Source organism: Ceratosolen solmsi, unplaced genomic scaffold, assembly GCF_000503995.2.
Source record: "Ceratosolen solmsi marchali unplaced genomic scaffold, CerSol_1.0 scaffold19, whole genome shotgun sequence".
In the NCBI taxonomy this organism is placed as follows: Eukaryota; Metazoa; Arthropoda; class Insecta; order Hymenoptera; family Agaonidae; genus Ceratosolen; species Ceratosolen solmsi.
This window is the reverse complement of record NW_011948443.1, coordinates 802,971-814,411: the sequence shown is the minus strand read 5'-3', so window position 1 is coordinate 814,411 and position 11,441 is coordinate 802,971. Positions and strand designations below refer to the sequence as shown.

The 11,441-nt window shown below is 31.1% G+C and overlaps 1 protein-coding gene across 1 annotated transcript in view; it reads left to right on the top strand.

Annotated features, from left to right (window-relative positions):
- The first annotated feature begins 677 nt into the window (after positions 1–677).
- rno (PHD finger protein rhinoceros) overlaps positions 678–11,441 on the top strand; it is a 13,681-nt gene continuing 2,917 nt past the window's right edge. The window contains exons 1-11 of the mRNA XM_011504156.1: positions 678–973; positions 1,699–1,748; positions 2,160–2,680; positions 3,143–3,299; positions 3,433–3,585; positions 3,707–3,994; positions 4,106–4,279; positions 5,109–5,275; positions 5,650–5,773; positions 6,252–6,839; positions 7,187–11,440. Of these exons, the coding sequence (XP_011502458.1) occupies positions 2,217–2,680; positions 3,143–3,299; positions 3,433–3,585; positions 3,707–3,994; positions 4,106–4,279; positions 5,109–5,275; positions 5,650–5,773; positions 6,252–6,839; positions 7,187–11,440 (6,369 nt within the window). The 5' untranslated portion in view covers positions 678–973; positions 1,699–1,748; positions 2,160–2,216. The remainder of the gene's footprint in view (positions 974–1,698; positions 1,749–2,159; positions 2,681–3,142; positions 3,300–3,432; positions 3,586–3,706; positions 3,995–4,105; positions 4,280–5,108; positions 5,276–5,649; positions 5,774–6,251; positions 6,840–7,186; position 11,441) is intronic.

Sequence of the window (11,441 nt, the reverse complement as noted above, 5' to 3'; positions counted from 1 at the left end):
TAAGTATAAATATATAAATGCATGAGCCGATAAAGGATAAAAATAAATGCACGTATTTTTTATATGTAAATGAAGATGACCTTAAAGAAAATATTGTAATATAATTTTTAAAAACAAATACAAAATGTAATATATTTTATTTTAATAGTGAAAAAGAATTTTTTTGATTTTGTACAAACATGCGTGAGTGAAAAATAAAATTGTTTATTATATAAACAAATATTTCAGAATGATTTTTTTTCAAAATCTAATTTACGTGGGCAGCGCGCCAAAATTATATTGCGTTAATAAATCAATAAGACATTTTATAATGTTTTGAAGCGTGCGCATCTATAGGTATATCATACGAATTAAATGGCATCTCTATGATAATGGCTTTAAGGCTTAAATTGCATTGTAGAGTATATGTAGATTAGTGTAGAGTAGCAACCGTCGACCAGCAACGTCCGGTATTTCTGTCATAGCGAGAGTGAGAAAGAGAGAGAGAGAGAGAGAGAGAGCGAATGATCGTGCGATCAGTGCTTGATTACGTCCTCTTTTCGCACTCTGCCTGCTTTCCCCTTATCCCTCCTACGAAAACTTCGACGAGACAAGCGAGAGAACCTGTGCCTTGTGTCTGAAATGCGCCTCTTGAACAGACGATGCTGCCATCTACATTGTCAATGTTGTTGGGCAGCAGCAGCTAGCAGCGGCAGTGGTGCTGTAATGGAGCTGTAGCGCGTTTTCCTGGCTCCCCCCATGTTCACCAAGAACCAAGTGAGACCCATCGCGCTCTGAGCCATACATCATCCTCGGCTGCGCACCCTCATCTGAGGCAGTTTTGCAGAGCTGAAGTCTAGCCGTGGCTACGGCAAGAAATATAACGCGCGCGGAGAATCCCCAAGGCGAGTGTGAACTATGAGTTTGAAATGAGGATGAGAGTCGCCAAACGCCACGGACCACTGACACCAAACTCTTCAGCTCCCTGCAGTTTGTGCGCAAGAATTTTACATATTCGCGTAATGTGTTTTCTTGTCGGAAAGCTACATGCTTACTGATAGCTATCCTTTACAATACTCTCAAGGCCCTGATTGTGTTATATTAGGAAGAAACGCACACGCGCCACCAGCGTATCCGACTCCTCCGTTTGTGTATGCGTGTTTACATGATAGCGGCGCGCCGTTTCGAGAGTTGTCGCCGTGTTCCCTGGGTTCGCGGAAACCGTGAGCATTATTACAGACATATAACCTCCGCTACAAGCAACAATTCTTAAAAGGGGTTGGTAGTCGATTATTCGATTTCCGGGGGGATATACATTCTTCACTGTTAAGAGGGCCATGCGCCGCTCAGAATGACTTCGAAGCACGTCATCGATGTACCTTCTCATATGCCGATTCAGTGATTTCGTTCTACTCAACGACAGTTAGGGTTAATTAATTTCATCATTTAGCAATGTTGAATTCATATTTTATACAAGTTTTTAGTGTTTTAATTTATTTATTAACAATGAGTATTGTTCAAATGATTGGTGCTGGGAGTAACATTGGTACATGGGATGTGCAATTGGATCTAATTAAGGATCGGTTTCGTGTGCGTTGGCTCTAAAAGACATTCTTTATTTGTATTTATTACAAATTGAATTATTAATTGCATTAACTTTTTAATATTAAGTTGTGAATTTCATTTTTAATCAATATTAACTTTTACTTTTATTTTCAGATTCAACGGATGTTCATTTACCAGATAATAACTATATGAAGAACTATGTAGTGAGTATAAGATAACATTAATGGATCAATTAAAGGATAAAATGGTTATAATATATCACAGAGGGTAAATGCCAAGATTTTATAAATATTTTAAAAAATAGATTTGTGCAGTAATGTGATAAACTTAGTAAAATTAATAAAATAATAAATACTTTTTCAAGATTTAAAAATAATTTATTGAAAAATATTCAGGGATACAAATTTAATTCTTATATCAGTGAATGAAGAATTACAGAATTGAGTTGAAAGTTATCAACTATCTCTTTTTTTATAACAGCATGTATAAAAAAACAAATTTCAATATTTACATTGATGTAGTTTTCAAGTACAATAATATTTAATATTAGTTACTTTTGTTTTTGTAATTAGTTTATTTAATATATATGTTTAATTAAGCATAACTTTTTGCAGGATGCGCACGGCTTGTTTGCATGTGCAGCATATCACTAAATCGTTTGGTGTAGTAGAATGGCACAACGAGGCAAGAGAATTAATAGAAACGATAATGACTCAGCGTCTTGCCCTGCGGCAATTAAGAGGCGCAAATGTAGAGTTGGACCATCAGCTACAGATACCCCAGTACCAGTGGCAGCACTGGGACCTTCCGAGGAAGAAGAAACAATGGCATCATCCAGTCAAGGAGGGACATCCTGGACCCCCAGACCTCTTAGTGATATTAAAATATCTAGTATCTACAATAGATCAGCAGCAGAACCACCAGCTGAACTTTATCGCAAAGATCTAATTAGCGCAATGAAATTACCTGATAGTGAACCACTTAGTCCTGGTGAATATTGGGTAATATCTGATCAATGGAAGCAAGAATGGGAGAAGGGAGTGCAGGTCCCTGTTAATCCCGATTCACTTCCAGAGCCTACAGTTACCCTTATTCAAACTCCACCCATGAGCAAGCTTTATGGCGAATTTAAGTTGTAAGTAATTGGTTTATTATTTTAACTTTAAACAATTGTAATGCACTTGTTAATCAGAATATTTTTTTTTTTTGTTTAAATAACCCATAATATATTTTTATAAATGTTTAAATTACGTTTGATGTTATATTATAATAAAAATTACTTTATTTTAATTCCATATATTTATTTTATTGATACAATATAACATTTTATTTGAATAAAATGATATTATTTTACAAATCATAGATTCTAAATAAACTTTTGATAACATTTATGGTTGCATTCCATAAATTTTAACTTCATTTAAATTAAGATTAAATTGTATTAATTTTCTTGTTATGAGACTTAAAAATATTATTTGCAGTATTAAATTTTTCAATAATCTACACTTAGAAACATTTATTTATTCAGTATTTTACATTTCTTTCTTAACATTTTTTAAAAATATCTGTTAGTAATTCTTAGTATTATTTATTTAAGACCAAAAAAGTTTTTGAGAATATCTAGAGATGATTGTTTTAATCCGGAAGATCATTATTTAAGTACTACTCCAGCTCGATCTGAAAAAGCTTGTGGATATGATTTAGATGATACTGACATTGCTTGGCTTGAAGTTCTTAATGGAGAAAGGGCATTGGTAATTATATAATAATAAATTTTCTTTTATTATTTTATTTCAATATTCATATTTAATTTAATTATTACAATATATCTTTTCAATTACTTTTTATACTTATATAATTTTTATGCTAATATTGTTTATTATACAGTGTGCTCAGTCTTCAGTAACCGAATCTCAATTAGAACGAGTCATAGAAGAACTAGAACATCGCTGTTGGGATAAAATTCAAACAATTGTAAAAAATGAAGAAGGTCTTGGAATTGAGTATGATGAAAATGTTATTTGCGATGTTTGTAGATCTGTAAGTATTAATGTTTTCATTGAATAAATAAAAAAGAACTTAGAAATCAATATTTTATAAAAGTAATTAAAGAAACTAAATATATTATAATAGTAAATCAATGTTATTAATTCATTTTTAGCCTGATTCTGAGGAGGGTAATGAAATGGTTTTTTGCGACTTTTGTAATATTTGTGTGCATCAAGCATGTTATGGAATTACATCAATACCTGATGGTTCCTGGTTATGTAGAACATGCTCATTAGGCCAGAGACCCGAGTGTGTTTTATGTCCTAATCCTGGTGGTGCTATGAAATCTACACGTAGTGGACAAAAATGGGCCCATGTTTCATGTGCACTCTGGATTCCTGAAGTTAGCATAGGTTGTGTAGAAAGAATGGAACCCATTACAAAAATATCAAGTATTCCGGTAAATGAGAATTTCAGTTAATTAAATTATAAATTTCTTCTCTGTTTTACTTAGTTGAATTAATTGAAAAAATCTATAATTTTGTAATAATTCTAATTCTTAATAACTCAGCAAAGTCGATGGGCATTAATATGTGTGCTATGCCGTGAACGTGTTGGTGCTTGTATTCAATGCAGTATAAAAACTTGTAAAACCGCGTACCACGTTACATGCGCTTTCAAACATGGACTAGAAATGAAAGCTATAATAGAGGATGAACAAGCTGAAGATGGCGTCAAATTAAGAGCAAGTAGTCTTAAATTAAACTATAATTTATCAAGTCATTCCTGATGTAAATTTGTAACATATTAAACTCAATTATATTAATACTTTAATATTTAATTTTATTTTTGTTTTTATTATATTTTATATAAAATTTTTTATAAAATATTTATATACAATACCTTTTTATAAACTTCAATACATTATATAGCATCAACAAAGAACTGTTTTTAATATAATTTTTTTAACTAATTTTTTAATAATTTATTAAGTTATCAAACAAACGTTTTGCTTAAGTATTTAATACTTTTTCGTAATTTAATATATAAATAATATTTAATACTAATACATTTAAAAGAAAAAGAGGTATTATACTAATGCACATAACTATGTACCTTTTTCAATATACAATACAAGCATGTCATAATTAATTTGATATTTAATGTTGGTCTGTAATATTTGAAATTGAATCGAAATGATATTAATAATAAAATTTATTTATTAGAATAGAATTTTTCAACTATATATATTTATATATATATAAATAAAATATACATTTTATTATGATTTTCATGTATATAGAAATAATATTTATAAAATATTTTTATCAATTATTTTGTTGTTTATAAATCTAATAAGCTTATTTAAAAATAAGGTTTTTTAATTAACAGTAAAATGTACTGCTTGTATTTGAATATAATTCATAATTAATTTACTAATAACTAATTTACTATAATGATGATAATTACATAACTAATTTACTATAATGATGAACGTGATATAATGATTGAAATTTTATTCATATTAATAAATGTAGTCACTAAATAGTTAACAGTTATTTTTAATTTCGTAGTCATATTGTCAAAAACATGGGAAAATAAATACAAAAGAAAAAACAACTGGAGGAGGCACTGGAAGTGGAAGTGGTAAGGGAGGTTCTGATTCTGATGAAGGCGAAGTTCGTAGAAGAAAACGTAAAGATATGAGTTCTGAGGAAAAGAACCAAGCACGTGCAGCTAAGTAAGTATAATTAATTTTTTTATTCAAATCATACTTTCATTTGTATCAAATTTGTTATATATTTAGTAATAAAAAAATTTGTAATTTAAAAATAGTAAAATTGTTATAATTTATATTTTTGCATACGTTATAAGTATATTAAAACTATTAATATTAATTTAATTATTTTTTAAATTAAGAGAAAAAACGATGTAATCAAATTTTTTGTTAAAGTTTATGATATTCATGGGAACTATCTAAAATACTTATTTTCCTACAATCAGCATTAAATAAAATAATAAGAGTATTTATAAGATTTTAAAAAATTTATAGTTTGAAAAGAATAATATCCCTTAAATATTATTTTCATATATGCTAAAATTTTTTAAAAATAGACTTCAAGAAATTGAAGCCGAATTCGATAAACATGTATGTTTGAAAGATCTAACAAATCAACAATTGGATGTGGATTCTGATGCAATTATATACATTTATAATTATTGGAAACTGAAAAGAAGGGTATGTTATAAACATATTTAATTATTCCTTTATTTACAATTATATAGTACATATAGAATAAGAAATAGTTTTTACACGTAGATCTTTTTGAGGAATAATAAAATTTAAATATCTTAATTTCTATCTTTCAATTTAGTGAATCTAAAGTGTATTTGTATTGGATTAGATATTAATATATAATTAATTAATTATTTAGAACTGTTTAAAATATTTGAATATATTAATCTACCCTGAATAGTTAATAATTTTAATGAATAATAATGAAAAGCTTATTTTAAATAATTAAATATGAAAAGTTTTAAATGTTTAAATGTAAGAAAAGATCATAGAAACAAATTTATAATTTATAATGACAGATTAAAAGATTGAATGTTTTTTTAAATTATTATAATTATTTAAGGGATCAAATGAATATTTTTAAATGAATACTCATATTAATAATAATAGAAATATTTATTTTTAATCTTTATATTTTTAGTCAGGGCATAATAAGCCATTACTTCCACCACGTTGTGGTGAACTTTCTGGATCAGGAGTACGGGCACAAGGTCAGGCTGCTGATAATGAGAAGATGCGTAAGTTTGTTCAATTACGTCAAGATTTGGAGCGCGTACGAAATCTTTGTTATATGGTAAATCGACGAGAAAAACTTTGTCGTACATTCCTTCGACTACGTGAACAAACTTTCCATAAGCAAGCATTGTTGGTTTCTGGGGTAACTATGCCTACTACAGCCGCAGCTGCTGTTCTCGAAGCTAATCATGGTCCATCAATCTATGATCACCTTTATTCTCATCAAGAGGCGGAAACACATACTCATGATATAGATTCCCTGCTTTTGCACATTAAAGGCCTCGATTCATCAAGTACGTCGCACTCGAGTGACGAAAAGAAACATGAATCGAATTTTAATGGTGCTTCAAACAAGCGTTTACATTTTAATGGCTCGATTTCACGTAAAAAGCTTTATGGCAGCGATCTATCTTCTATAAGTAGCAGTGAAACAGAACAACCCAAACCAACAAAGTACTCTGCTACTACCAAAGTCAACACTGATAAAAAATTGGTTCGTTTTATATATCAATATTTAAAACATTTATTTTCTCATATAATATTTAATATTATTAGTTAATATTATTAAATTTTATTATATATTATTATCATTATATTGCAATTACAATTAAATAATTTTAATATTAAATTATACATTGTATGTATTATTATTGATGTATTTATAAATTTATTTTTTAATATAAATGAGTTTAATATAAATGTAATTAATGGCATATTTTGCTGTATATATATAGTTTCATAAAATTCGAAGATTCTTCAAAACATTGTTTAATAAATTGATTATCTAATACAATACCATATATTACTCTAAAAAATTTCATAATTTAAAACTTTTTACAGCATCAGCTCAGTAAGAGTAAGATTATGCCGAAGATTGAGACAGAATCTAGTACAGAAGATGAAGAGAAACGGTTCATTACAATAAGCAAAGCTAGTAGCAGTAAAGTTAATCCAAGATATAAATCTAAAAAAACTAGTGCACCGGATCGACCGCGTACATATAATCGTAAATTACTTGACGAGAATAGTGAAAGTGATATAAAATCTGAAAAAGCAATAACGAGGTCACGTACATTACAACATATGGAGCGCGAGCTTGGTAGCGTTTCCGGTAGCGATTCAGATGAGCTTCTACCAATTAGCAATAAAAGCATAGCTTCTCGACTAGGACCGACATCTGTAGCTGAAATCTATTCAGATACAGATGACTCATCTTTGGAACATTCTTCTCATACTTCAGTTTATCCTTGTGAAAAAGTTATTACTAAATCTTTTATTCCCAGTGAGACCTCCAAAAAGAAGGACAAAGATAAACACAAAGATAAAGACGTTAAGGATAACAAGGATAGTAAAGACTTAAAAGAATTTTGTATTGATATGGATAAAAATGATATGAGCGCAAAAAATAAAGAAAATCAGAAGGTTCTCAGTAGAAATAGAGAATGTATAGCATCTGCACTCATTGTTCCACAACGACAAGCAGCTAAGAAAGCCTCAGAAATTATGCAGCGTTCACAAAACAAAAAAGAATCTATCTCTGCAGCCTCAACATCAGGTTCAGTTATGTTGATCAATAATGATCAATTATCTGATACTAAATCATTTATTGAAGATGTAAAGCCAACTATTAAATTTTCTAAAGATTTCAAAGAGATCAAAGAGTCTAAGTTATCATTGTCCTCATCAAAAAAATACAAGCAAGAAAATAAACTTTTTTCGCGTGACATCACAAAGGACTGTAAAGGAAATGACATTTATGACTTTGATAAAGAATTCGGGGATGGTTCAGAAATTTTTGCTTATGTGCCACAACGACAAGCGGCTAAAAAGGCAGCCGAGCACATAAAAAGTGGTATAAGTGCAAAATCGTCAGTGGTCGTAGTAGAAATAGATAATAGTGAAAATAAATTTAAAAAAGAAACAACTGATATTTCTATACCTGCTGTAAAGAAAAGGCAAGAAAGTAAAAAAGAAGACTCATCTATAAAAGATGAAATTCTTACAACTACAAAGAAGTCATCAAAAAAAATGATGATAAAAATTCCATCTGAATCATCGAGTAGTAGTAGTAGTAGTAGTAGTTACAGTAGCTCAACTGATAGTAGCAGTGACTCTGATGTATTTAAGAATTCAGAACAATCGGCACATCAAGCCAGCATTATTAAAGAACAGACAACATTGCTAACTACATCATCTGAAAGTGATTCCGGACTACATTCCAGTAATCGAAGTAAAAGTGATACGGTTTCTAAAATTCGACAGTGTCAAAATAAAATTGAAAGTAATATCGATTCCAAAAACGAGGGTAAAAATGAAAATAAAGTTGAAAATAAAATTGATATTAAAATTGAAAATAAAATGATAGAGAAACAAGATAAAAAACTTAGTTCGCTTTCATTTTCTTCAAGTACGGGGCGGAAACTTAAAAAGCTGCCTGAGAAGAAGCTTAAAACTTCCGACGGGCGGCATGGACACGAGTTTCAGCCGCCGTCTACTGAAAGAGATGAATCGAGTCGAAACTCATCAACCAATTACAAGGATGAATTCAAATATAACAAGCAGCATAAAAAACAACAGTACCAACAATTCTCCTCTAAACATAAATCTGTCGAATGCAAGGACAGTACTACAAAAAAATCAGCTACAGTTCAACCACAGCAACAACAGCAATATCGTCATCAGCAGCAGTACGAGTCACAAACTCAAGTTGATGAAAGTGTGTTCAGTGGGTCTCGAGATAATGATGGGTCACGAAATTTATTTAGGCTCAAGTCTGTTAAAAAGTCCAGTCAAACCTCCAAGTATACACAACAATCGCGGTACCAATCATCATCTATTAAAATCAAGGACTATACCTCTAACATCTCAAAAGCAAAAATCGCAGAGGCTCGTAAACGAAAATCTGGCCAAACTACGCAAAAAGAAGAAAACAGTCATGGTAAGAATGCGACTTCGATCAAAAAGGTGGAGACGGAATTAAATGATAAATCGAATGAAAAATTGTGCTCTAAGGATAATATTGAATATGATTCAAGTTGCATAAAGGAAAGAGTTGCAACAGTAGAACCAATGCAGAAAATATCGACACAAATTTCTGAGAGTACTTCAATAAAAAGTGATAATAAAAAGTTAAAGAAAATCAGTAATAAAAATAATATTGTAACATTAGAAGAAGAAATGAAACAACGTAGAGCAGAGCGTGATAGTCCAAAAAAATCATCGAGGGGTTTGGATAAATTGTTGGAAAAACGTGAACATTTATATAAATTGTCAAAGTCTAAGAGTGTGGATGCTTCAAAACAAGAAAAAAGTCTACCAATAAAAATAGATAAATTAGAGAACCCTGAGAGCAATATAAATATTGATGTATCCAAACTCACTGTTCGAACCAAAAGCGAAGATTTTAACAAGTATGTAATAGAAACTGAAAATTTAATTAGCAAAAAAACGCTAATGAAAGATTGTGCAAGCAGGATAAGTAATGATATAATACCAAAGGACGATTTATTAAATACATCATTTGTCGAACGAATAACTGAAAGGAAAAGTATTGACATTCTATTGAGTAGTAATGAATATCTAGATAATTTAAAACAGCCGCAATTATATCAACATAGAGATGAATTAAATAATAAAGATAATAATGAAATCTCATTTTCAAAGCCATTATTGGAAAAATTTAGTGTAATGAATGAAATTAGTGAAAAAGAAAACAGCAATAAACGGCATAGATCAGTGAATCGTTCCATATTTTCACCACAACCTGGAAACAAAGATACAAGTGTACCCGAACTTTTTGATTTTGATCATGATATACTGACCGATGATATGGTTAATGATGATGGATTTAGCATACCCCGAGATGCTGAGGAGCGTGCAGCGCCACTTTCCTTTTCCTTCAATAATGAATTATGGTTCAAAGAGGATGCAAAGGAAGACAGTGCTCGTGAGACTTTGCATCTTGTTGAAAAACTTCGCATGGAGTTGTCGAAGAAATCACATTCTAGTCAATTAGATCTTGAGCCTAGTATAGCAACTGCTATTTCTGTTGATGTTGAAATAAAGGGATCTCGTGTTATCGAAACGAAACTCAAGAATGAAGTACATCATCAAGTACCACGATTAGAAAAACGTGAAATTAAAGTTTTGAGCAATGAACTAACAAACTCTGAGCTAAAAACTGGTATCAACACTATGGTTCCACATTTAATCGATGAAATTGTGCAAACTGAAACACAACAAATTGAAGATAAGAAAAAACCGTGTTATGAAAATAATTGTGAGTCTACTTACATGTCTTACGATAATGAGGATATAGAGAATGGAAAAGTTACAATGGCTGAACGTGCCAAACTTGATAGAGCGGAAGCGGATGAGCGTTGGGTTCCACCAAGTATTGACAGTTTTAATACCGCTGAGCAGCTAAGTGCTCTTATCGATAGTCAAGCACATCGTTATGGGTTAACCAGCCAACAATTTCCAAATGACTTGAATGCATCAGACCTTGCCACAGAAAACGCCAATATCAGTGGTTCTAATTTAGTTCACTCGCAACTACATATGGATATGCAGGAACAACAGTACATGCTACGCACATCTATTGAATCACACGGAGAGCAAACTCATGCAGTTCAAGGCATAGCTTCGCTTGTTGAGCAACAAGTTAGCTCATTACCGAGTCACGTAGTTAATGATGTAACGCCCATAGAAATGGTAAATAGACATCTTATTAGTCTGCCAAGTGCCGATGAGGATCAAACAAGCGAGATGGATAGAACTCTTGACAAAGATGAAATTAGCTCCGAAATTACGCGGCAAGATTATGTACCAGATGTTTCACCCTATAATGATCTGACTGTTGTTCGACAGGACACACGTTGGGCTGAAAGTCAAGTACTTCCATCTCGAAGATCGACTTCTTCCTCTATCACTTCAGCTTCTTCGGTTGATGATCACTCAGGTATTCCACCTTACAAAAGCAATGGTTCCAATATATCAAACGTGAATTTTTCCACTTGCTCAGTTGAAGCTACAGTAGCCTCTTATCACTCCTATGAGCCAACAAATAGCTATGTAGGACCAGTTTCACTCTTTC